Source organism: Psittacula echo, assembly GCF_963264785.1.
Source record: "Psittacula echo genome assembly, chromosome: 4".
Classification (NCBI taxonomy): domain Eukaryota; kingdom Metazoa; phylum Chordata; class Aves; order Psittaciformes; family Psittacidae; genus Psittacula; species Psittacula echo.
In genome coordinates this window covers 12729332-12756392 of record NC_137738.1, presented here as the reverse complement: position 1 = coordinate 12756392, position 27061 = coordinate 12729332, and the positions used below count along the sequence as shown (strand labels likewise).

Sequence of the window (27061 nt, the reverse complement as noted above, 5' to 3'; positions counted from 1 at the left end):
TAACAGTTCCTGAGGAAATGACCAACACTTTTTATCCCCCCCAGATATTTTGGTTGTCTAGGAAAGTCTGTACCTCTTGAGGTGTGTTCACCAGGCTATAACTGCCTGGGTTATCTAATCTGCATAGTTGACAGCATTCTATTAATATTGGCTTCTAGACAGCTGTTGTCAGAACTCTCAAGTGATAGCATTACTATGTAGATCTTATCTGGTGAGTGATGAGATTCTTTTCTTCCACCATTTTTGCCTTGGCTTAGCACATTGACTTGCTTGAAAATAGCCATCTGTGACTGATTTTTGTGTGTATTAGTCACTGAAGAGCAGAAATGCATTTGCAGAGGGACTATATTTTCCACTCAGGCTGTAAAGTAGAGGATTACCTCAGGTGCAATTCTGCATTTTCCTAAAAAAAAATAAGATTTTTTTTTTTCCTTAAGATGCAAAGTGTGCATATTTCAGGCTATAATATCGTGCAGTCAAAGATCCTCTTTGCTTACTACTTGTGAAAATTACCTGAGGCATGTGTGGTGCCAGTGAGAGCGCTCCGTAGCAGTTAAAACAGATAAGCCTGAGCTCCTGGGCTTCACTCCCAGCTCCTAATAATCTGTTACAAATCAGGCTTTAAAGAAATGAACAGTGAAACTCACCAGCTTTGCAAGGGTGTTGTGAAATATAAGTATAAAACCTCAATGACAGCTCTTGCATGAACAAGGTATTGCTCATCTTTTTGTTTTATTTGCTGTGTTAACCTTCATTTAGAAATAGTTGAGTTTGATGTGTTTGCTACTAGTGGCTGTAATGAGGATTCTAACATAGTCGCATGATTTTGAAAGATTCTTCATTGCTTTTTGTTTGCTTGTGTTTGCTTTCTGGCAGGTTGGAAGCGATTTTGGATATTTTCCAAAGGATTTACTTGAAATAAATCATAATTATTCCAATGAGGAGCTAGAATTACCAACAGATGTAAGTCTTATTTGTTATTTTTTAATTGGGCTTCTTCCTATTTCTTACCTTGGCAATAATATAATTATTAATATAATTAATAAAAATCCCTGAGGAGGAAAATGGGAATATGTCATCCATAGTTACCTTTTGTTAGTAAGCAGCTGCATATGTGCAGAGATGCACATGTGTCACGGATGGGATGTTTGTGCAGCAACATATGTGTAAGCTTCAGCCCAAAATGTGGGCATTGATGTTTCTTTTCTTGACTATTCTGGTTTTCTTCTAACAAAATCTGCTTGGATTGAGCTCTAGAGAAGCTGCTAGCTGCTCGCATGTAGGCGCTTTGGGATATATTCAGGATTGTTTCTTTACCCAAACTTTGGAAGTTTAAAGTACTATCAGAAACAAACAAAACCTGATACACTAGCCCTTTGATTCTAGTCCTTCAACTTTTACACACATAAAAGGCTCTCACACGCTAATAGTGAGTAACTTCAGAGTTGTGTGAGTAAGGCCAGTTTGTGGATGCAGCTTCAGACCCTGATGAAATTGTGCTTGGTGCCTTGTGCTGCTGTGTAATTTTCAGAGGCTGTGTGACAGGCAGCTCCTGCTTGGAGGACTTGAGCATTTAAGAAGAGACCAGCTAAAATAAATTGTAACAAAGGAGTTAAACAATGTTTGCTTTTTTCTCCTCTCTGGCACTTGGCAATAGACTTGTTCTCAATTTAAGATAGACGTGATGAGTCAAATCCATTGCCTCCTTCCAGTTTGTTCCTTGCCAGGACTTTGATGGGGCTAAGGGATGGCTTTGTATTTAGGTTTTTCAAGAGTTCTTGGGCAAAATTTCTACTTATTTCAAAGACAGTTTTGGTTAAGGACTCCAGGGGTTAATTCTGCATGATGAATAGAATTTCCTTTGCTGCTGCATCTCTCTCTTACCCAACCAAATGGATTGACTGTCATCACTGTAATAAAGCAAATAATATTTGTGACTGCATACTGTTTTTCATTTCAGGAAACAGACTTCATTTGCTTTGATGGCGGAAGGGATGATTTTGATAATTACAATGTGGATGAACTTTTGAAGTCATTGCAAGAGACGATAGCAAATGAAGAGGAAACTGAATCAAGTGATCCAGGGACAAATCCAGCTGAAGTAACTGAAAGGGATGGGGAGATGGATCGGGTTGATTCAGTAAAGTCCTTTGATGCTTTGGAGACAGACAATCTTGAGCTAAGCACAGAAGACGAAGAAGCTCCTTCCATGACAGAGGAATTAGACAGCTCTCTTACAGAAGGAACTGAAAATACTGGGGGAGACTCCAGTGTCAATAGTCACAAAGAAAACTCTCAGGGAGATCAAATTGCACAAGAGCACTTGAAAGGAATGCTACATGGGAAACTAAAAGGGCTAGAAAGTGAAAATACCAAAAACACTAGTATTCCTCAGGGTGAAACCAGTCAACTTGACAAAGAGAGTGAAGACATCAATGCCTACACGCTTTTAAACAGAGAGCTCTCTGTGAACTTGAAAACAAAATTTGGCTCAACTGGTGATGCTGTTGTATCAGATGATGAAGTGACTGGCCTTGTTACATCTCTGGAAGATGATTTTAATGAAGATTTGAGCATTAATGCTCATGATGCAGAGAAGGAATCAGACTTTGCAGATCAGTCTGATGAAATTCCTTTGCTGTCTTTTATGGCAGAGGATGAAATTCTGTCCCAGGTGGATTTAGAAGATTATGAAAATGATGACATTGAGTCACAAAATCATGAACCTGATGAAGATGCAAAAGGTGCTGCAGAGCTAAATAACCAAAGAGACAATGAGGAAGAACCTGATTCAGATGCGTTTGTTCATAAGGATGCCTTCAGTATGAGCAAGAGTTTGGGTGATGATATAATCACGGACAGGTCTGAATCCAAACAAACAGAAGAGAAACAGGATGAGGTGATGCTAATAAGTAAAAGAGAAGCACCAGCAATAACTCAACGTGAGGATCTCTCCAAAGAACTCCATAGAAAGGAACCTGTAGGTACAGGTGATCTGGGCTCAAAAGAAAAACCAAACAAAACTGAGCAGTTTGAAGAGCAGCTCACAGTTGGTGGAGCTGAGTCACATACTGAAGAGCTGAAGAGTACAGCTGTGCCTGATCCTCATGTTTTGCCTAGTCAAAGAGATGTTGTGGAATCCAAATCATTTGTTAAAAGCAACGAAGATGCTTTAAAACCACCTGTTGGTGATATCAGCGAAAGTTCAGGAAGAGTGCTACTTGCTCAGACAGAGGAAGATGAGAACAGGTTTGAAGATGACAACTTGGAAGAGGTCTTCGAAAGCAATTTAAAGCATAGAAAGTTATGGGAGAAAACAGAGGAGAAAGGAATTGCTGAGGACAAGCCTTCTGTTGATGTTCCAGCCAAACCAGTGGAAGAGGTAAAAAATGCATCTCAAAGTGACTTAAGAGATGCTGACCTCTTGAAGGAGCAACTGGAGCATGGAGTGCTTGCTGTGGAGAAAGAACTTCTAAGACATGAAGAAGATTTGAAACAAACAGAGGAAACCTATCCTGAAAATCAAAACCCAATCTCCCTTAACAAAGAACCTGAAATGAAAAGGAGAAACATGAAAGAAACCCCTGCAGGGGAGGGGGATCCAAGCCATAGAGGAGCTGTTGAGCAACCTAGGCCATGGGAAAACGAAACTGAGTATTCAGAGGCAGGTGTGGAAGAAGAGCTTTCAAGAAAACTTGGCAAGACAACACTACTTGAAGAAAGCATTGAGAAACGTTCCCCTGAATCAAACTCAAAAAGCACTATACAGAATACTAATACAGAGAATCTTACTCAGCAAAGAACTGCTCGTGCTGGGAGTGCAGATAAAGACACAAATCTTGGCACAAATTTAGCTATAGAGAGAACACTGAGATCAGAATTGCCATCTGAAGAGCCAGGTGCTGAAGATGACCCTGACCTGAAACAAGCAGTGGAAGAGCTATTAGAAGATGAGAATGCTGCAAGTGCAAAGCTGTCACAAGCAAGGGCTGCAAATGTACAGGGTAATATGCAAAATATTAAAGGTACACATCCTGAATTACAAGTGCCAAGTGAAGCTGTCTTGGGAACCACAAGCCCTACTTATGAAACAGGAGAGGAAATTAACTCATTTTCTATGGAGGCTGAAAAACATACCAGCATGCAAGATGCCAGCAAGACTGTGAAGGGAGAGGTTGACATACCAGTGAGTGAAGATGCTAAATTGGATGAGATGGAACATGTCATGGACAATGATGATGATGAGTTTTTTGAAGCTAACGAACCATCAGCTGGGGAAGAGCATAATTTCCCATCTCCTGACGTAGAAGACAACAGTGACTTTAACCGAAGGAAAAATCATCTCCCAGAGGACATTTCACAGAAAGACTCAGAAGAGATGCAAAATTCGGAGCATACAAGAAATTACCTCCATCACTCTGTGCATTTCTACAGCCCTGCTGACAGCTCAGCAGCCCCCAATGACACTGCAACAGACTTCAGTGAGTCTGTGAAGCGGCTCACAATAATGAGAGATTTCCTTGATGAAAAACGCATAACACGTCTACAAAAGTACCTTGGGCTCCAGCATGTGGTGAGGATAGAAGCCATGTTTCAGGACATGAAGATAGAGATGGAGCTGGCTCAGAAGGCAAGCCATAATAATGAAGATATAGAAAAAACTTTGGACCAGATACTTGAGTTTTCGGAAACAAGCATTATGGATTTTGTAGGAAAAGTTCTGGATTCCAGAGTGGCAGAAAATAAAGAGGAGGTGGTGAAAGAGATGGATTTGTATGATGAGGAGAGCGCACTGATGGATGATATTCAAGAATTAATATATTCTTTAAGGAGTAAATACTCGTCTGCTAGTGAGAGTGTCCCACTTGCATCTATTCCAGAATTGGAAGATGATCAGCTGCACATCCAAGGTAGGATGTTAAACTGGTTAATAAATAGATGAAACGGAAGGAAAGCCCTATCCCAGACAACACTGTGTAACCCAGAGGAGCTTTAAGAAGAGGGTGAGGGAGAATTGAAAGAGGCCCTGTGCAGCCTGCTGGGAATGTGCTTATTTTTAATGTGTATTTTTGCATTGTGATGGGTGGCCCAGGGATAAATCCTGAGAGAAAGTGTTGAGCTTAGCATGTCTGTTATTATGGGCCAGGTTCTGTGTAAAAGTAAGTATATAGATGTGGGTAGAAGAAGACTTTCAGGTCACGTACCTCCTTTCAAGAAATAGGGATTCACATATACCAATGGGCTGCATTTTCTGGAAGGTGTAGAGCAGTCTTTTTTTTTTTTTTCCCTCCAAACTCTAGCACCTAATTATGAAAGATTCAGTGATTAATGCAAAGTTCAGGCACTAAATCCATGCACCTCGGATCTCAGATGTCCCTATCATGTTTTTGCCCCCATTCATAAAAGAATGCATAAGTACAAATACTGAACAAACAGGTCGTTTAATGGGGAAGAACCAGTGGTAGAGTCTGCTGCAAACTTGCTGGTTTTTCTAGTTAATGTGCAGGGTGGTAAGATATACTCTTATCAAGACTCCTTTTCCAGTAGTAGATGTTAAATATATGATTTATGATAAAGTCATGAATGATGACAGTATTTCACCTTACAGTATCTCGTTGCAAGGTCAGTGTTTAATACCTTGCATAAATTCCATGTAAACATTTAATTAGATGTTACTAAACGTTGATTGAGAGTACACTGGGAGCAATACACAAGCGGAAGTGTTTAAAAAGTGCCAGGGAAGCTTTGTCAATGCAGTATTTCACTGGAGACAGCTGTGGATAAGAAACACATGTTAGCACAGTCCTCAATTCATGTCTCCCTGTCTGTCACAGATGGTGCAGAAGAGATGAAATATGATGGAGTTTCCATCAGAAACCCAAATGCCATTGATGAGAGTAATCAGGAATTTCAGCATCTTGAGAATAAGAGGCCAGAACAGCTTACTGAGGAGCAGGAGGAGAGTGCTGTTAATGTTCTACCTGAGCATGAAGAGACCAGCTTCTCAGAAGAAGAAGAAGCTGAAGAAGAGAATGATAGTGAAGGAAGATTGCTGCTGGAAGATACTTCCTTTGGGTCAAATGATTCAGGAGAGGCTACCAGGGAAGATATCACTGCAGGTAACCTTTTAGAATTGGGTTATTTTGTTCTGCTTTTAGGGAGGAGCCTGGTGGAATGGCCTTTAGGCAAATACTAAGGTTTTTCACTAATGTTTTTATTGTATGCTGCTGTAATCCTACTGGTTTTCACTAACGCGTGACAGTCCTCTAGTGGCAGTATTGTAGTGCTACCATTCATCTCAGCAGAGCAGTTTTTCTACTACCTTTTTGCACTATAGCAATCAGAAAAGGTCTCCTGTAAGTTCCACAGTCAGAGCTCTGAGCTGGGGCTGCTGGACTGTGTGTCAGGATGGTAGTGGCCAAAGGGCAGAAATCTCTGGAAGCATACCACCAGCTCAGGTTTTCTCCTCCTTGCAGATGGACTGACAGTCTATTAGGCTATGTAATCATGTGCTCTCATTCATTTTAACCTGTGACTCTAAGCTGTATTTCTAGGGAAGATGGACTGTAGCTTCCCTTTATCAGTTCAATAATTTCTGGCTTTTTTTTGTGGAAGTAGGAGAACTGTTTGTCTCTGTTTTGCTGAGGCCTTCTCCCCTTGGAACAAGTGTGCCAACTCATCAATATGCCAAGGAGGGAACTTTGTACCATCATATTCCCCAGCTCTGTTTTGGCATGAAACTACCTTTGACTCCATTCTCAGTGCTAAGCTCAGCTTTGCTATTCTACATTCACCTCTGATTATGTTTAATACATCCATCTTAACGGAGCATATAGAAGAACTTCAGGCACATTTTGCTTAGCTTTCATACACTGCCGAGGTACTGTACCATCCCCATAGCCACGTGCTTTTGATCAGCTTCTGAAGGAAACTCTAGGTTGAATGCAGAGATACCTATGGATTTTAAATGGCTGATGGATTACTTACGTGGTTAAGCAGTTGAATATCCTGCTGTATTTTAGGCCATCTTCCATTCCTTCCTAAATGGTTGTTGAATGCTGTTTGCTAGGAGTTCCTGTTGTGGTGCTGAGAAGACAAAAGGTGGATGTTTGTAGAACTGCTGTTCCATAGTGTAACAACACGCTGGTTAGTTTTAGCTGCTAACTTGAAATCACGGCAACAGTAGCAGTGAGAGGAGGTAGGCTGCAGATCAGGGTAGAAGTAAAGACAGTTTAAAGCTCATGCTGTACTAACAGTGCTGTAAGCTTACTAGAAGATGTAGGTTTATTGATTAGAACGTGAGTATGTGCTTATCTGTTGCTGACTTGCTGCTGAAGGAGCTGTACATGCTCTGAGGCAGGCTTGGCAAAGTCACTGTGTACTTGTGTCCGTCGTTCCTAAATCAGCCTGTGGAGCATCAACCACCTTTTCTAAGGATTTTTGCCTGGTTTTTCACTGGCCGTGAGCACCGTAATTTGAAATCTCGACTCCGAGACTGCGGGTGGGGGACATACAGAAGCGGGTTGTCCTGTCAGCGCCTCACGCTGAGATGTGAGGTAACACATGTCTCTCTGTCCCCGCAGACACCGAGGAGGCCACCGGGCTGCCCCTAGGACGCGGGTCGGAGGAGGCCGCCGCCTCACAGGAGGGAACCGCGTTCGGAGCCGGCCCGGCCGCCCGGGAGCTGCTGCGCCGGGTGAGTGCGGTGGAGGCGGCGGGTGCGCATGCGTGCGGCGCGGGGCGATGACGTCCGGGACGGGGCGGTGTGTGTGTGTGTGTATGTGTGGGGTCACTCCGGGCTGACGTGTGACACCGGCGGCTGGCTCGCGCCGCCATGGACCAGGTGCGCGGCGGGAGGGGGGAGTTGTGGCGCGCCGGCCGTTGGGAGCCGTTAACGGGCGTTGCGAAACGTTAACGGCCGCTGGGTCAGACGTGACGAGCGGCGGAAGCAGCGCCCCGAGTGACAGATGCCCCCCCCCCGGCCCCTTTCCCGCTGAGGGAGACGGGCCGAGGCGCGAATTGCGCCGCCACACCGAGAGGTTTCAGCCGTGCCGCCCGCCTGCCCCGCGCCCTCGGGGAATGGGGCTCCGCGACGTGGGGCGGTCCCGCGGGAGCGGAGGTGTCTGCCGGAAGAGACACGGGCAGGGACGGCTGCCTGGCCTCCGCCGCGCTCTGGGGACGGGGGGCCTGACAAAGCCCCTAGGGTGGGCTTTGTGGGTAGAAGGGTGTGTGCCGTCGTTTCAGTGTCACGTTCAGTCTGTGGCGGCTTTCTGCGGGGCTCGTACGGCTTGTATTGCGAGTGTATGTACCAGTCCTGTAAGCTGTACCAAGGCGCTCACACCTTTTCCAGGCGTTCGGTGCTCTCTGGCCCTCAGAGCCGTATGACGAGGCACATAACATATGACCCTGTGACCAGGGTGGCAGCTGGGAAGAGATCTAAACCGTTGTTGCAACATCTTGATATAAAACTGTTTTCCTATATTTTTCCATCCTCACAGCTTTATTTGGAATCTAATCAAATAACTGCTAGTGCTGTGTAACACAAAATGTGTGTATAGACTTATTTTGGTGTAGCTGTTCCTTGTCAGCAGGTTGTTACTGTCAGGTGTCTTTCACGTATTCAGCCTTTACAGTTGAAGTGCAGGCATCAAGCTGCTCTGTGGTTTTTCAGTTTCAGTTCCAGTTTACATTAAAAAGTGCCAGAAGGATCTAGGTAGTTCTCTGGTTTTATGAAAGGAATAAAAGCCTTTGGCTTATGCTTATTTTGCCTGAGTATTTAACAAACACATATTCATAGTTGTCAATGCTGTTGGTTTTCAGCTGGTTGCTACCCTGCCTGAGGAAATTCGGCCTGGGCCGGATTTCCATGGACTTCCATGGGAGCCTATTATTATCACTGCATTAGTGGGAATTGCCACACTTGCTATAATTTTCTGGAGAACCTGCCTTTCAGTGAGTATACTTCATGCTTGCAAGCCTGCTGATATTTCACTTGCTGAGTGGTCTTTTGTATGGTTCAACTGTTTCAGCATTACTAGGGTTGTAGCAATATGTAGTTTTTCATGTTTTAGAGCGTTCAACTGTTTAGAGCATTAATGTGAACTAAATGCTGGGCTTGGTGGCTAAAGTAAGTTGTATCTTCCTTCAAGTTAAGAAGCAATTCCTCTAAGCTATTAGTTGAAGATGGCTTAGTAAGAGGCAGTTTCAAAAGCAGATTGGAGAGTATGATGTAAATAAAGGAGTATGAGTTAAGGGTCATCGTATCTTTGAAATGAGAAGCCTTCCATGTGCTTGAGCCTGTTGCTGACTATGTCCTGCCTCCAAAACAAGCAGTTAATCCTCTCCCCTTCCTGTTGTCCAGCTTGCAGGCACTGCATTTAGAAACCTAAAACCTGATCATAATTCTCACTGGAGAGCCCCTTTCCCACTCTTTTCCTCGCTCTGCATTTGTCCTCCCCTTTCCTACACAGATAATTTTCTGTGTGAGAAAAATACTATCACCAGGTCTCAAGTATAGCAGTGCATCTCCTTGGGAACTGATGGATTAAAATCCAACAGGGCAGTTTATTTCACAGCTGGCCAGCTCAGTGGTGATATACTCTGGAAGGCTGTGAAATACTTTATCAAAAAAATTTAAATATTATCGGTAACAATACTGGGATCCTGGGCTGCATCAAGAGGAGCGTGACCAGCAGGTCGAAGGAGGTGATCCTGCCCCTCTGCTCTGCTCTCATGAGACCTCACTTGGAGCATTGTGTGCAGTTCTGGTGTCCTCAACATAAAAAGGGCATGGAACTGTTGGAACAAGTCCAGAGGAGGCAATGAGGATGATCAGGGGACTGGAGCACCTCCTACATGAAGACAGGTTGAGAAAGTTGGGGCTGTTCAGCCTGGAGAAGAGAAGGCTGCATGGAGACCCCATAGCAGCCTTCCAGTATCTGAAGGGGTGCTATGGTGATGCTGGGGATGGACTCTTCATCAGGGACTGTAGTGACAGGACAAGGGGTAACGGGTTCAAACTTAAACAGGGGAAGTTTAGATTGGATATAAGGAAGCAATTCTTTACTGTGAGGGTGGTGAGACACTGGAATGGGTTGCCCAGGGAGGTTGTGAATGCTCCATCCTTGGCGGTGTTCAAGGCCAGGTTGGATGAAGCATTGAGTAGCATGGTTTAGTGTGGGGTGTCCCTGCCCATGGCAGGGAGATTGAAACTAGATGATCTTAAGGTCCTTTCCAACCCTAACTGTTCTATGATTCTATGGTAGTTTTTAACTTGCTTAGTTTTAACATTGAATATACCAGCTCAGTTTCAAATGCAAAATAACGTTCATAAAGTGACATAAAAAGAAAGCTTCTGAAACTCTTCAAGGGTGTTGATTTCAAGATAAGCAACTGTCATGAACTGGGGTGCAGGTGTGTTTTGTGTTTGCAAGTTCATGACTGGTTTATGCAAAATGGCTTCATATTCCTTATTGCAAATTGGATGTGGGCAGTTACTGCTACCCTTGTAGTGATGGTTACAGATGTTTAGCAGGGCTCTAGAACAGGGCATTAACCTAGAAGCTTTTATTAGAGAACAGCTTAATCTTGTTTGCAGCATTATTCAACACTCTTATTGGCAGTGAGGGATATGTTTTCCATATGCTGCTTTAACCTGTGTATATGTGGTGACTTTTTTAGCTTACCAGTTTTTATGCCTAATTTTGTTTTTCTTTTCCTGTTCTGTAGGTAAAGAGTAGAATATATCAAGGTAAGTTTCTCTGCTTTTCAGTGTACTTGATGCTTACGCATGTAAATGTTTTGAAGTTTGTTTTAGACAACCAGGTATTCATTTTCACTCTTTTTCAAGGAGAATGCTCAGTCTAAGGTTACTGTGTAAGCTAGGCTGGTAGATACCGAATCTTGAAGATTTCAGGTTTGGTTTTGATAATGCCTTTATTAGGAGAAACAATGGAGCTTGCACCTGCAAACTAAAGGGCAAGGAAAAGCTCCACCTTGTTCAATGTAAATGTGATCCGTACTGATATGATGGTAGTAGAGCAGTTTGGTTTGGTCTTCTGACTAGAAGTGGATCTGACTTTGCTTGTTGCTTCTCACAAAAAGCATTAGCTAGTTTCTCTTGCCTTTTTGGATTGAGGGGAGCCTGAAACTGACTGCTGTGCAGTTGCAAAGAGACCTTCTAAATGTAGACCTAGATGTGAGATACACCTGTGGCTAGCACATCCTTTCGTACAAGAGCATTTCTCCAGCTTCAAGTAAATACAACTGAATTCTACTTCTTCTCCATTCAGTATACTTTAAAGTAGGGTGTTTGCTGAAATCCGTAGTTGAATACAAAATGAAAATACAAAAGAATTGTCTTCACGTGAACTCTGCCTCTTTCTTCCTCACAAACCATACTATTTGTCAGTCATTCCTCTCTAGTTTAATTGTAGTTATACAGCAGTTTCCTTCTATGCAATTAATGCAAAATTGGTGAGCTGGAAAAAGTTCATCTTGAATCTTTAAGATGATTTCTATGCTGCAAAAGAATTACTGTTATTGGAGGGCAAGAAGAGTTGGTATTGGTGGTGCAGAAATTACTTAGCAGCACACCCCCAAAAAAGTGAGGAACATGGGTCTCATCCTCTTTCGCCTCCTCAACCTCCCCAGATATTCTTCTGTATGACACTGTATAGAAACTACTAAATCTAAGGGCAAACAGATATTGTTAAAGCATGATAAAGGTGATGTTATTTTTAAAGTCTTTATCTAAAATAGGGGAATATTAAGTGACAAAAATGCTTTAAAAAGGTTGATTATGTTTGGAATCCCAAAGATAAAATCTACTATCCACTCTTCACTACAGTAGTGAAACTGGAAGACCAAGCTAACGCAGGGATTCCTGCCCCTCCTTAAACTGCTGAAGGACTGCATGGTACCTCAGCAGTTGTTGGCTCTTCTTCGCAGAGCAGGAAGGGCTGGGGATCTCCTGGCCCAGGAGCCCTTATGTGGGAGGGGAAGGAGGAGCAGCAGTTGCCATTGCATGCTGTGGGATGCGGTTGGAACAACCAGTGTTTCCCGTTTGTGCTGCAGGATTTGCTGTGAAGCAAATGGGACTTGGGGTGTTCAAATACGGGGGTGGTTTAGGACTTGAAAAAGCACAGTTGGATGTTCTTTATATTAGTTTACAATAAAGTAATTCAAGTATGTTAATGATTTTTGTTGAATCCTAAGGGTTGGTTGACAACTTGTTCAGGCTGAGAAACAAATGCATGCCTAAAGAACTGTTGCTCAGTCACAGCCCTTTTGAAGTCTGTTAGAAAGTGGTGCATTTCCTTGAGGCTTAATGATGCCATCTGCTAGCTGAGGCTTTTTTCTGTTCCCAGTAGGTCTTCCAGAGCTTTCAACCCATTATCTTTGCCGACCAAACGTGTGGTTTCAATAGAGCAAAAAGAGGCGGTTGTTAGGGAAGGTGTTGTGCCTCCCTGAGTGTCACAGCAGCAGTCTGAGACTGGTCTGACATCCTCGCTGGCAATTCTTCCCTTGGGCATACCACATCTGTGTATAGCCAGCACCTTACTCTGCTCCACTGTGTTCTGTGACCAGCTTCTGTGAAGTGCATGCAAGAGCTGTATGCTTTGCATCACTCTTCAGTACTTTACTGTTTTGTTTTCAATTGTAACTTGCACTGAAAGTTGAAGATGGTCAGACTTCTGCAGAAAGGGCTGACTACCATGGAATTGACACTATCCTGGTTTACATTTTAGCTCTTACTAGGAAATGTTCGCTAAAGTGGTGGTAATGATAGCTCTGATTTTCTTTTATTTCCCCTCACCCAGGGTATAAAATACAGTTACTGTAAGCTTTCTTTTTCTTCCTAGTGACTGAAAAGCAACTTGCTGAAAAGATTAAAAACCTCCTGCAAGAAAAAACAGAAATCTTACAAAAGATATCAGAATATGATCAAAAGGTATTGTTCTAGGTTATCATCCCTTGCTCCCTAATTTTCTGTTACTGGTTTAATGACACAGTCCATGCAACAGTTAGTACATTTTTCTTTTCTGTTCTTACTATTATGTTGATGATCTCCTCAGTTCTGTGTGGTTGTTTCTTTGCTTAGATAAAGGAAGCAAAGGAATCTGTGAAGGTAGCCCAAGAACAAAAAGATGTTCTCTCCGATGAAACTGCAGAGCTTAAGGTAAGGAACAATTAACTGCTTGTGTGTGCCAAAAGCAAGAACATCAGTAAAATAACTTGCTTTAGTTGGTGGTTTTATCTTTTTTTCTTTGTTAGGATACTGTCAAAGAACTGGAAGAAGCAAATCGTCAGTTAGATGACAAAGTAAAAAATCTGCACACAATGCTTGAAACGGAGAGAAAGAAGAATGAAAAGAAACAGAACAAGGTAGGATCAATCACACTTGTGTCTTGTATTGTCCTTAACTTGATGTCCTCTAAAAGCTGAACACAACCTCATGAGTAAAAAGAGGTAGAGCAAACAAGATGAAACACCTCAAAAGGAGAACTGAAATGAAATTTCAGGTTCATCCCAAGCTCAAGGGGGAGAATCATTTGGTTTTGTTGTTGTTGTATTGTTTGTTTTGGGTTTTGTTAATTTTTGGTTTTGTGGGGGTTTTTTGGGGGGATGGTAGTTGGCTTTTGTGTTTTGTAAGATCTGATGTACTTGTGTGGTTACCTGCTTTCACACACAAACAGATATATTCAAGTAATGGGCTAGTGGGCTAGTCTAATACTTCCTAGCTGGAGCCAGGAAGCTCCTTAACAATAGAAACTGAAGGTTTCAGGTTGGTAAGAGATGTTTAGATGTTTTCCTGTACTTAGAGGAAGCATCTACATCTGTTGGAAGTGTGAAGGTCTCTAAGCTGTCCTTCATTCTTGTTGGCCGAGGATATAGTGCCGAGGGTATAGATGGTGAGTTTTTTTCCCTTTCTTTGTAAAGCCTGATTTTCTGCTATTAATGATAAGCTTCAATAGGTTCTTTGGTCTTGTTTTGATCAAAGGTTGTTGCTAATGACAGGAGCATGTGTTACTTTCATTCTAGACTGCGCAGGTGTACAGGGAGCTTTCCCAGCCATGAACAGGCAGAGGCACAGGGGGAAGTTGGTTCTAATGTGCTGTTCCTTACCTTGGTGATAAGGCAGCAGTACGTTGCTGCTCATCTAACAGCTGCTTTAAATGGGAATTTGGTGATATTTTGACTTTCCATTTATGCTTCCAAATCACTTAGGCTAAGGCATGTATCAGACTAATCCAAAGTGATTTTCTTATATAGATCTTGGAAACTCAGAAGTCCTTGGAGAAACTACAAGAGACTATGAATGTACATTCTGTAGAGCTTTCAGAGGTAAGGCATTATCTACACCCTCTCAACAGTCACGAGTTCTTGTACCAGGAAAATTCATATCTGGGATGCAACAGAAAACACTTGATTGGCAGATTCCAGGTTGTTTGTGCATATATAGCTGTTTTCCATTTTATCAGGTAAGACATAGCTCTTGTTCCATTGCAGTTCGACTTTGTCTTTTTGTTTCATGTGTAGGTGCAGATAGCCCTTAATGAAGCTAAACTAAGTGAAGAAAAGGTGAAATCTGAGCTTCATCATGTGCAGGAAGAGAATGCCAGGCTGAAAAAGAGCAAGGAGCAAGTAAGTTATGCCCAGGCCAGGCAACTTTGTTCATCTTTTGAATGAAGTATTTTGGCTTTATTCTTACTTTTCTTGAGTATAGCTTCAGTATGTCCCTCTTTTCTTAATTCCAAATTTCATATCAAGATAAACCTTAAGCCCCTCGTGCCTGCCTGCACAGCTTTTTGTACAGGTGAGTCACATGTCTTTAGCATGAAGGCATTGTCAGTTCCAGTGATTCAGTTTTTGTCAGCAACTTCACAGACATTCTGTGGTCAGGAGATAGCTACTTGGGATCAGGACTGAAGGAAGTTGTGGTAAAGGATTGCCAAAAAGCAATTCTGAAGCTAAGCTAAACAGGGGAGGCCTTTAGCCCTAAAATGTCATCACAGTTCTTTTACTTATAATTGTAAATATCTGTCTAGTTTTTTTCTCTGTATGAGAAGTAGATGGCTTCTTAGAGAATGTAGTTTAATTACCTCTGGACTGCAACTAAATCTTCGTATTTTGAAGTGTGTGAGCACTTTGGTTCTGATGTTAGGATATTAGCTGAGAAAACATAAAATTTGTAAGATCACCTAATAATATAAACTGCAGAAAGATTTTGAGCATCCAGTTCTACCAATGGGCTAGTGATGAGTGTGGAAACTATGAAGTTTACTCTTCTTCTGTCACCTGTGGTGGTTGGTTATCAGCAGAGCTGATATACACCCTGTGCTAAAAATAGAAAAAGTAATCATCTTGCCTTGGTGCTTCATACAGCTGCTAAAAGAAGCTGAAGGTTGGAGTGAGAGGCATACTGAGCTCAGTGAGCAGATCAAACTGTATCAGAAATCTCAGAAGGACATAGAAGAAGCACTTGCCTACAAGGAAAATGAAATTGAAGTAGGTTCTCTATAACATGCTTGCTTTAAATATTACACATCATAAATTACTTTGAAATACTTTACAAAACACAGAGTGATTCTTCTTCAGTGAAACTTTGTTTTCGTTACTAGGTTTTAACTAACTGCATTATGCAGCTGAAGCAGCTCGACACGGATTCGGCATCTGAAGCCAAGAAGGATGGCGAAGGGCATGAATGGAGCACAGGAGAGGACCTGGCCAATGGAGAGCTGCCAGGTACAGTTAGTCTACCTCCTGGCTGATATGCCCAGTGGTTAAAGCATATGCAGTGGTATGCTCATGTTATTTCATACAGTGAACAAGGGGAATCCATATTTATAGCTGCCTGTGGATTAAGAGACTGCCAGCTTCAATCCTCCAACACAAATAGATATGTATGTGGGCTCCAAATTCCCATGTTTTAATTTTTAGATGCTATGTCCAGTAGCAAGTAGTGCATCCAAATTAATATTAGTATAGCGGCTAGAAGTAGTGACAAGAAGGAATCTTCTGAATGCTTTTTGGAGTAAATCTAATAGTTCTGTTGTGCTGGTTGTGGAATTGCAGTTGTGCATTGTTCCCCATGGTTTTTGGTTTGGTTTGGGTTTTTTACCAAGTAAGGAGACCTAACCCAGACTAAAGTGTGGGGATTGTTATTTTTAACAGCTGCAGAGTCCAGGGAATTGGTTATAAAAAACAGGGAACACAAATATATTTTTCTCTTCTAGATAATGAGAGCGAGAAGATGAAGACTCAGATTAAGCAGATGATGGATGTATCCAGGGTATGCTGCACAAGATATCTTATAGAATCATAGAATGGTTTGGATTGGAAAGGGCCTTAAGATCATCTAGTTCCAACCCCCTGCCATGGGCAGGGACACCTCACACTAGACCATGTCACCCAAGGCTCTGTCCAACCTGGCCTTGAACACTGCCAGGAATGGAGCGTTTACCACTTCCTTGGGCAGCCTGTTCCAGTGCCTCAGCACCCTCACAGAGAAGAACTTCTTCCTCATATCTAAACTGAACTTTCTGTGTTTAAGTTTAAACCCATCACCCCTTCATCCTATCACTACAGTCCCTGATGAAGAGTCCCTTTCCAGCATCCTTGTAGGCCCCCTTCAGATACTGGAAGGCTGCTATGAGGTCTCCACGCAGCCTTCTCTTCTCCAGGCTGAACAGCCCCAACTTTCTCAGCCTCTCTTCACATGGGAGGTGCTCCAGCCCCTGATCATCCTTGTGGCCTCCTCTGGACTTGCTCCAGCTGCAGCATGTTGAGGACACAAGAGCTGCACACAGTGCTCCAAATGTGGTCTCATGGGAGCAGAGTATTATCTAATAAATGCAGCCGTGTTGCTGCTATGCCTAAGATGATAACTTTCTGCTCCTCTTTTCAGGTAAAAACTATGTTATCCATAGTTGAAGAAGACAGAAATCTTCTGCAATCCAAACTGAGTGATGAAGTAACAGCAAGACATGAGCTGGAAGGTAGGCTTAGCAAAAGAATTGTTTAAGATGAAACGTTGTTAGTGGTTTAAAAAGAAAAGGAGCATTTATGGGGCATATTGGTTCTCATTGCAACTTCTTTCACCTTCCTCCCTTACCTTTGCTTCTCCAACAGAGCAAATAAAAAAATTAGAACATGACTCCTGTTCGCTCCAGTCGGCCAAAGCTCGGCTAGAAAATGAATGCAAAACGCTACAGCAGAAAGTGGAGATTCTTGGGGAGCTTTACCAGCAGAAGGAGATGGCACTCCAGAAGTAAGCCTTTGAGTACTGTTCCACAGCAGAACGTGTTATATCAAAGGCACTATCCAAATGGTCTTTGCTCAGAGTGATCAAATTACTTGAAGTTGTATTTGGAATGAAAGGTGCTGGCTACTGTTTCAGCATGGTTGAAGCTAGTACTCCTTTGTTTTCCACTGTTTCACGCAATATTGCCTTCTGCTGTTCTGGAGAAGGGGGGATGTGTGGCTTGGTCTGCAAATTCTGTGCTTTGTCCAGAAGAATATAGTGGCCATTGAGATTTGTTTCAGTTACTCTGACCTCAGTTCAGTGAAGTCTAATTCTCATCCTGCAGAAGACTTGGTATTTTAGCTGTGGGAGCTTTGTGCATTCTTAAAGGGATTAATGAAGGCTGAGTTTGTGGTGCAGCCGAGATGAATGAATTGCCAGCAGTGGAGAACTAGTTGTGTATCTGTGTTCATTCCTTATTTATTTACTTACTGAAATGTCTGTAATACTGTCTGAATTTTGGGGGGAAAAATTGAGAACAGATTCAGGGACATTTTCAGCTGAATTCCGTAGGAAGGCTGAAATTGTGGTGGAGAAGCAACTGAGAGTTCTAGGGTTCAGGTGTGTAGGTTGGGCAGAAGCACAGGGTTGGAACAAGCTAAGTAGTGAAACTTCCTGACCTAATAACTTCAGGATCCAGATGTAGTAAACACATAATGGAGCGGTAAAGAGTAGCCCACCTTTCAAGGAAAACTTCCTCTTGACCTCTGAAGAGTTTTTATAGCTTCCAAAACTCTTAGGAAGTTACCCTGCCTGTTACTACTTCTTTGCTGTGTGTGTCCATGTAGACAAGGAATGGTTATTAGCAATAGTTAACTTCCTACTAGGTTAATGGTTTCAGTTACGTGGGATAGCTCTTGTAAGTTAGGATCATGTAAGAACCTCTTAAACACTTTCAGAAACAGGTGAAAAATTACAAAGTTAATGAACTGAGGAGTTACAAAAAGACTGTGGAAATGTGTCGTGTAATACATTGCCACAGAGAGAACTTAGAAATAAGCTTCTTTCCACATGGTTGATGACTATGGAATGTGTGTATCACCTGGGTCCTAAATTTCTCCCTTTTCACTACACATTCGTTTCTTCGTCTCCCTTAGTTGGATGTTAGTTCTCTGTGTTTCCTTGTTTGTACCTTTGTAAAGCTGAATTACCACCTGTAGAACAGGGAAGTAAACTACAGGATGAAAAGAGATGAACTGTCTTGCAATTGTTAGATTCTGGCAAAACTTAGTTGCTGACAGAACTTTCCAGTCAACTCTGCCTCCTTAATTTTCAGGTGTTATACATAATGGGTTTGTCTGTTGGTGTCACAAGACAGTATTTCTGTCTCTTAAAAAGCCCCAAACCTCTTTTTATTCTTTTTGTAGTCTCACTCATTTTTATACATTCTGCTTATCAGTGTTGTTAGCAGGGGAATACTTTGGTTTTGAGATGTAGTAGATGTAGGATGGTGGAACAGATGGTGCTTTGTTTTGTTTTTCCATGCAGAAAACTAACTCAGGAAGAGTATGAGCGTCAGGAGAAGGAGCAGAAGCTGTCTGCTGCTGATGAAAAAGCAGTGCTGGCCATCGAGGAAGTGAAAGTTTACAAGTAACTTCGGTTTCTAAAGACCCCTTGTTTTTCTTTATTTCAGCTGTTGAAGAAAATTCATTTAAAGCTTTCTCCTTCCTCTCTTTTTCCCCTTTGTACAGGCAAAGGATCCAAGATATGGAAGAAGAATTGCAAAAAACAGAGAGATCTTACAAAAACCAGGTAAACTTCTTGCTTCCTGGGTATTGTATCACCTTTTACTGCATTTTTCCAATGCTCCGTAGTGAGTTACTGGAAGTCTTAGGAGTTGCACAAAATAAACCCTACCACTTCTTGTCTTCTCAGATTGCTGCTCATGAGAAAAAGGCACATGACAATTGGGTAAGAACATTCTTCCTTTTCCAACCCAGACAGCTTATATTTGACTCCAGGTTGGTGCAGTTAATGCAGTTGGCTGAACTTTTCCTAACAGCTTATTGCCCGCTCTGCCGAGAGAGCTCTGGCTGAAGAAAAGAGAGAAGCTGCCAACCTGAGGCAAAAGTAAGTACAGTACAGACCACTGTTACTGCTCTTTGAACGTGCTGCCTGTTGCTCAGGAGAGAAGGAGCTCCAACAGTGTGAGGTGCTCAGGCAGCCTGCTTGCTCACAGTGGGTAATGAATCTTTGAGTTACTACTTTTAAACTATTAGGGTTAAAGTAAGGCTTCTTGGTGAAAGCTGTAACATTTTACAGGGCAGTTTGCCTTGTTACACGATAACAAATATAACTTGTATTATTTGAATAATAAAAGCTTTACTTCTTTTTTTTTAATTAGATTAATAGAAGTAAACCAAAAAATCGTCATGCTTCAAAGACCATTAATTGTAAAGCCAACTCCAGGCAGACCCGACCGTCAGGTCCCACCACGGCGAGGTAAATCCTGCTTTTTCTCCCAAAACTTTGGTCTTTGAGCCAGAATATCCTAGAAAAATAGGGCTATGATATAGTATAGAAAAGGAAATCAAGTGGTTTTAATTCTTTGGCATAGGGCCCTTAAGCAGAGATGGCTCTTTTGGCCCATCACCTGTGAGTGGAGGAAATCCGTCACCCACACAGATGATTGAAGTTCCTGCCCGGCCCCTTTCTGCTCCTCGCAGGGAAGGCTCAAGAAGTGAATTTGGTAAGCAGCGAGGCTTCCCTGCTGTGATAGCTGTCTTTTCCACTATAGACTCAGGAAAAGCAGAAATAGCTCAGGCATATATTGATTAGGTTCTTGTTTCCCTTAAGGTACAGCGGTAGATGGTCCCCCTGCTCCACGAAGGCCACCAGAGTTAGCTGGAAGGATGTCTGTTCCGGGTAAGTTACATGGGACTTGCAACCAACTCAACTTACTCAGTAGTCTTTCACTTCATAAATGTAAACTAAAAATTCCTTACCCCAAGTGCGGCAGGACATGCATTTGTGTCTCTCTTTGCAGACCTTGGGCCTGCTGTAGCGTCCCTCATCAGTAGTGGGCCAAGAACTTCCTCCCCTTCCTCAGCAATGGATGGATTGGTAAGCTGAAAACACCCTGACCTTCAGGAAGCGCTTCTGAGACATGATTTGGTGTACTTCCTGCTGCTTCTTTAACTGTATCATCTTCTGTCTTGTCCATACCCTGTCACTATCCTTATTTGCTGTCCAAAAAACCCCAAAAGCAACCCTCTCCCAAAGAGTCTGAAGCCCCCTGGGCAGCTGCTGATTCACCTTCATCTCTTGAGCCAGCTACAGTGAGTATTGAGAGGCTGCACATGGCGTTACTCTGCTTTGATGGAGCGGAATAACAGGCTTGGTGTTCTGAGCTGCTAAATAACATAATGCTCTACAAAACTAACCCAGGGCTTACACTTCTGTCTCAAAAGTTTTCTCTAATGATGAACGGTTGCTGTCTGGTTTTTATGGAATTGTGGAAAGGAATCTTTCTTGTTAAGGACTGCCGGCAAACACTTTGGAGTGACTACACCAGTAATCCTAAGCAGCTGACTTAACTGTGGTATTTAAGCACAATTCCGTATGTAATTCCAGGTGCCAGGCCTTTTTCCAAAGGGGTGTCTGCTGAGGACACTTCAAAAGGGATCAAATTTTTCTTTAGGACAACTTTAGCTAAAGAAAACCTGTCATCTCAGGCGGTACACTAGGCACTCCTAGGTAGTGCAAGCAGTGCTCTTGGTGAAGGGCCAGTGGTGGTGCACAACTTTTCCTGTTTAATGTGTTTTGGGTGTGTGTGTTTTTCTTCTTTCTCTCTCTTCCACCTCTTGGCCTTTGGGTGAGTGGTTTTGGTGTGCAGCACTGTCCATGCTTCTCTGGTGCAGTAAGTAACACACTCAAGTATAACCTCATCTCACACAGGCTAATGCCAGTACCAAAGGCCCACCTTCTTTCCCTGCAACACCTATCATGACCTCCCCAGTGATGGGACCTCCACCGCCTGTTCGCTACGGACCACCACCAGCTCCTCTCCGTGGGCACTTTGGGCCTCGCCCTCTCTCTGTGCCCGTAGGTATGGTCACATTGCTGTGTGCTGAAACTCACACCCACTGTGCTCCTTGGGAGCCTCCTGCAGAGCTGAGACCTGCCATCCCCATGCTTCACGGGGTCTGCTGCCTTGCTCAGTAAGCTGGGACAAGTGGGCTTTTCCAGGCTCCTTAGTGCCAAGGTGCTCCTTAGTGCCAGGGTACTCCTTGTTGAGTCTAAAGTGGAAACCAGCAGCCAACAGTCGCTGGAATATAATTCATGACCTGTGAAGTCTGCATGTGACAGTGACCCACTCCAGAGCTGCTCTGGAAAATGAAGGAATGAGGAGCGAGCCTGGCGCTTCACTGATTAGGTTAAAGACAGATTTCATTTAACTCTGTGTTTTCCTTCCCTTCCAGTTCGTGGTGCTCCCTTGCCACCTCCAGCTGCGAGAGATTTCTTACCTGGCCCACCCTTAGGGATGAGAGATCTGCCTCCTGGCCCACTCCCGCTGCCTCCAGACCCCAGGGGCTATGGACGTGGGCACCCTCCTTTTCGACCCCTAGGTCCTCCTGGCCCCAGAGATTATCCTCCAGGCCCACGGCTCCCCCCGCCTGGCTCCAGAGACTATGCACCTTCTCCCAGCAGAGACTTGCCTCCCTCGGGAGCCAGGGACTGCCCCGCAGCCCCAAAGGACTACGCACAGCCTCCAGCGCAGAACCCCTGATGCAGTGCCTGGGCAGCAGCTCAGCAGAATGGGACTTGGAGCACACTTCCTGCAGTCAGGATTTTAGGAAATGGCTCTCTGGTCAAGGCCGTTTGTCTCATTTCAGTATATTTTGGCTTTTGCAGGATTAATTTTTATCCAGTTGCTACAGACGTGCATTTACGATCACCTTAAACTCATCCATCCTCTTGGCCTGCAAGAACCTTTTTGTGATGGACTTGAACCTCCTCTAAACGTGCAATAGAAAGGAAGTACCTGTGTGGCTAGTTTTAATTAAATGTAGCCTCTGTAACCAGTTGGTGAATGAACTAATTCTGTGACAAAATGTAAATCAAATCATTTCCTGTGGAAATAATTTTTTAAGTAAAATGCTGTCCTACCTGCCTTCTCCACCACATCATTGAGCTGCAGTTGGTGTCGGCCAGGGGTTTACATCAGGCCTGGGAGGTCTGTTGGGGCTTTTTTAAGAGGAAAAAAAGATGCCTGGTCTGAGCTCAGAAGCACAGATGACGCTGTATGCAAAGGAAGGTCATAATAAAAAGCGAAATTCCTTTTGCTAAACCCTGAAGGCTTTGGTTCAGTGCCGTTTTTTGTCCAGGAAGGATATTAGTTCAGTAATGGAACCAGAGATTTGAATCAAGACTGAACAACGGCTGCTGCTGTGAGGTTAATGACTCTGTTACACTCACCCTGAACTGGTCTTGCTTCAGGTCAATGAGGACAATGGGGGGAATCTCTCCTCAGCTGAAGGGCAGTGCGGAGCTGGAAATCTTTACCATGTTGTGTAGTTAGTTGGGAAATGCAGCCGAATGCTCCAGGATTCCAGAAACTACAAAATTTAATGGTGGCTTTTGGCTTTCATGACTGGCTTGCAGCATTAAGCATGGTTTGAGAGATAAGTTTTCCTTTTACTCAGTATTTAAGCTCAATTCATCTTCCTTAGCAGTAAGTCTGTATTTTTACAGCCTTTTTTACTTATGGAGAACTACTGTTTTCTTTCCTTTTTTAAGTAGGTGGAGTGAGTGTGTATGAGCTGTATTCAGCTGCAGTGATTTAAATAGGTCTGCAGACACAGAATAGCTTTAAAAGCACACCCTGTGTTTGTAGATGCTCAAAAAGTCCCTGAATGTTAGTTGGTCCATGGCTTATCTAACACTGAGGTTTTTCAGAAGTGCTCCGTACTAAAGTAAGCTTTAGGGAAGGAAAAAAAGGGGAAAACAACCTGAAATAATAAACAACGCCACTGAAAGGCCATCACAGCTTTACTGCCAGAGCACAAGCAGCCTTTAAACTCACCATCTCGGTGTTGCATTCTTACAGTACAAGTACTAAGCTTTAGATTTGAGGTGAAAGACAAGGTAGAAGGGCACTGCAGCATAAAGCAATGGAGGAGGCAGCGGTGGTGGGAGCAGGAAGTAGTCCTGTCAGTAAAAGAGAGGTCATGGAAAAAAGCGCAAAGGATAGAAGCAACTTCAAAACTGGTATTTCACACTCTACAGCCATCAGTTCACAATTAGTTAAATACAAAGCTCTACTTGTGTATTTAACAAAAATACTTCAGAGTTGCCATTTGCTATAACAGGAGTTAATACATACATCTACAAGCTGGGAAGAGGTGAGCAGCTGGAACAAGGGGTTTGCAATTCAAGCGCAAGTGTTCTGTTTCTGTGGTGGCTGTCAACACGCACAGTTATCAACATCCGTGTTGAAGAGGTGGCTTCTCTGAGTCCAGGATTGCTCCTTGCCCAGGACAAAGCTGGGTGATGTTCAGTGTCCCCTCCCTTGCCTACCCCAGGTGCTGTGGCTCATGGGGACACAGGACCAGCCGGCCATGAGCAGCACCAGCAGACATGGAGGACAGCAAAGCCGGATGGAGCCCCAGCATCATCCCTGACTGAGAACATGGCCTGAACGCGCTGCAGGGACACTCCATGCTGCAGCTTCTTCGAAGGTCAGAGAGACCCAAAACCAAGGAACACTTCAGGTAACACAGCTGCTGATCAAGCTGGGGTTTATGTGCCACCACAGCCCAATGCTCCTCTCCATCTTTTTGCAGGGTTCAAAGGATGATTTTACTTTTTTAGGAATGTAGGTATCCTCCTTTTGTCCGGTATCCAGAACACTGCATTCAGAGGTACTTCTGTAACTCGGAGCGATGGCATTTCAGGGCTTGATATTCAATGTATCTGATGTAACACCACTGGGGTATTGTAAAAGACCCGTAAACAGGAAAATTCAATTGCACTTTTCGCCCCCTTCCAGCCAGTAGTGGAATGTGAGGAAGTGTTGCTGACTTGTGTCATCACACCTAACTAACATCAGCCCTAGTTATACCAGAACAGGGGGAAGGCAAGATTAAGACATTCAAAAATAGCTTTTTATCCTAATCAACAGGGTAAAGGCAAAACTGCTGAACACCTGCCTGCAGCCAGACAAATACCACAAGGAAAAGTAACATCCCTTCCATTAAAGCATCATGTAACATATCAGGATTACAGGACAGAAAAGAGGAACTGGTGTTGCAGCTGCATCCAAACTTGCAAATAAAACCAATAATGGACACTATTCTGGGGGCTGGGTCTTTAGTTAGCATAGCAGAGTATTTAGGCACTAGTTAGATATGCAAGAAGTATTTCAAACCTTATTGTATTAAATATCCACACAAATATAGGAAAGATTTGACTGGGTTCTACTTCTGTCCCTTTATTAGGTCAAAAACTGAATGCAAGTGTGTCATAATAAGCCAATGGCCTGCAGCTTATTACACACCAAATCCAAAATATAGAAAATAAATGATAATCCTGTCTACTTCCCTAAAAGGGTAATTTTTAGAGTTAAGTTTCCAGACTTGCACAAAATAGACAGAAAACTGTGTAGAGTTTCCCCAAGAACAGCAGTTTCATGTCAAAGGTGGGACCACCTGCCAGCCAGACCTGCTGTACCAAAAGCTCTGCTGCTGGCACTGAACTGGTGACCGCCTCTCTCCATCCCCCGCCACCTTTGAAAATCTGTGACAAGATACAGAAAAAATCAGCTCTATGAGGGAGTAACAGTGAATTAAAGGACTGTAACAGGTATCCAGAGCTCAGCACGAGTGGATCAGGCAAGGCTGTTCAATTGCAGTTGTTTGTTCTCATCTGCAGTTGTCCTCCTGGCCTGACCAAAGCAGAACCACTGCCTGTGGAGCTCCTCTGTGGCCACTCCCCTTGGACCAGCATCCTCCTCTCTCTCATCTTTAACCACATGCGGCACCTCAAGCTCCTTTTCCCACCCTACCTCATCTTTCTTTTGGTCTTCCCCCACCCAGCCCGCTACAGAGGACTCCGAAATGCAGATGAGAGGAACTACAATAGCACAGCAAGTGTAAACAGTTAGTAGGCCTGCCACATCTTTATTGCTACAGGTTTGGCAAAGGGGCAGTCTCCATCCTTAGGTGGAGTTTGAGGCAAAAGGATAACGGTTAAGATAAAAAGTGATGAACAGCAAAAATTAGGGAAAGCAGTCTATTTCAGGGCTCTCAGAAAAACCTGGATCTGGAAGATACTGAGAAACTAATCTTGCACTGGAATGGTGGCTTGCCCCTGACCCTGAAGTAGTATTGTGCAGTGTGTGATGGTCCCTTCTGACCTACTGGCATGATTAGTCGTTCTCCTGCCCTGCGAAGGCTACTACACATAGCTACCGCGACCGGTGGTGCAGTTCACAGAAGTCTCACAACTAGGGCGGGTCATTCCTTGTGCAGTGTTTGATGGAGGTGAAGGTAAAGTGGTTTCTTGGTCAACAGTTGCAGTTTCTTCCTTTTAAAGTCAGTGGGTTTTTTGTACCTGTAACCACATGAAAGTGAGTTAACCTGGCTGCGAGGGGAGATGAAAAGCGCCTCCTGTACAGATTACCTTAATCTTTTAAATACATCTGACAAGACTCACTGGAAGCTACAACAGTGAGCAGCTTTACAGGAAGACACTCAAAACCACTATTTTCTCCAGATTCTTATTTTAACAACACAAAGATTTCTGTTTTCAAATGAAGCCCTCCTGCTAGCACAGCCTGAGCACCCAGAACTGCAAGCTTCACTCTCTTCCCAAAAACAAACTCAGCCCTTCAGCCGCACAGCAAGGGCAGGATGCACATCACAGCCACCTAACTGCCTCAGCTATTGGTTTGTGTAACAACTACCCAACAGTGCTTTGAAATGTTCATAACATTCAACTACAAAGCAGTGTCCCAAGTCTCGAATCACATTTCCTCTACAGAAGTTCTGTACCAAAAGACTCTGTGAGTTGATTTTCTTTTAACTTACAGCTGATCTGATGCTCAAGCTAAGGTCAAAATGAAAGTGTGCCATACAGAATTTGTTAACTTCATCTAAAATGTAGTTACAAATACCAGCATTTTATTTGCAAAAAGTCTAGGTTGAGAAGGGCCTCCAGCATTTTTATTTGCCTAAAACCATTCTATCTTCCCTTTTTTATTAAAAGCAGAATATTCCTTATGGAAGTCCATCTAACGACTCCAAGAATGCAACAAGCCACACACTGTAACTGAAGTCTAGGTCATTTCCTCTGTCATTGGCATCTATAATCACACGACACTTACAGTTCTATAACAATTGCCCCAGGTTTAATTTCATCCATCTCCATGAAAGCAAAGCACTTGGTGCTGGTAAACCTCTTCTTAGGCTTGTAGTGTTTGAATTCAAAGAAAATAGCTGCACCTAGAGAGGAAAATGGTTTAACAGAGAAGTTAGCAATTATGGCCAGTGGTTTGCCATTAAGATGCTCTACATACATTGGAGGGAATTACCTCCAGCACTTGTGTTATTTACTCAAAAGCTGTACCATGTTCTTAGAAGGCTCACAAGAGCTTCTGCTCTTCACTCAATGACTCATATCCAGGTAACAGTATTTCCAATGACTAAGAAGGTGATAAGGCAGCTCAATTATCTGGAGTAAAGCAGACTGCTGCATTTATCTCTCTTCATTCCTCCCCTGTCTGCAAGTCATCACAGTGACCAATTTGCAAGAGAC

General features: G+C 43.3%; 2 protein-coding genes across 11 annotated transcripts in view; one reads left to right on the top strand and one right to left on the bottom strand.

Annotated features, from left to right (window-relative positions):
* Positions 1-27061, top strand: part of MIA3 (MIA SH3 domain ER export factor 3) — a 38494-nt gene that overhangs the window by 8735 nt on the left and 2698 nt on the right. For 3 of the 8 annotated variants that reach the window (XM_080617040.1, XM_080617038.1, XM_080617035.1), the window contains 27 exons: positions 877-963; positions 1961-4910; positions 5835-6119; positions 7584-7696; positions 8821-8952; positions 10729-10750; positions 12864-12952; positions 13103-13180; positions 13276-13386; positions 14275-14346; positions 14542-14646; positions 15388-15510; positions 15624-15747; positions 16239-16294; positions 16910-17000; positions 17134-17272; positions 18794-18895; positions 18997-19057; positions 19181-19216; positions 19308-19375; positions 19650-19747; positions 19863-19994; positions 20102-20170; positions 20292-20368; positions 20512-20583; positions 21203-21353; positions 21727-22300. In XM_080617040.1, coding sequence (XP_080473166.1) covers positions 877-963; positions 1961-4910; positions 5835-6119; positions 7584-7696; positions 8821-8952; positions 10729-10750; positions 12864-12952; positions 13103-13180; positions 13276-13386; positions 14275-14346; positions 14542-14646; positions 15388-15510; positions 15624-15747; positions 16239-16294; positions 16910-17000; positions 17134-17272; positions 18794-18895; positions 18997-19057; positions 19181-19216; positions 19308-19375; positions 19650-19747; positions 19863-19994; positions 20102-20170; positions 20292-20368; positions 20512-20583; positions 21203-21353; positions 21727-22034 — 5751 coding nt within the window. In that variant the 3' untranslated portion in view covers positions 22035-22300. The other 5 variants (XM_080617039.1, XM_080617037.1, XM_080617036.1 and 2 more) reach the window with 5 other exon arrangements.
* Positions 24718-27061, bottom strand: part of AIDA (axin interactor, dorsalization associated) — a 28705-nt gene continuing 26361 nt past the window's right edge. For all 3 annotated transcript variants that reach the window (XM_080617043.1, XM_080617045.1, XM_080617044.1), the window contains 2 exons: positions 26631-26748; positions 24718-25858 (listed from right to left, as the gene is read on the bottom strand). In XM_080617043.1, coding sequence (XP_080473169.1) covers positions 25762-25858; positions 26631-26748 — 215 coding nt within the window. In that variant the 3' untranslated portion in view covers positions 24718-25761. The remainder of the gene's footprint in view (positions 25859-26630; positions 26749-27061) is intronic.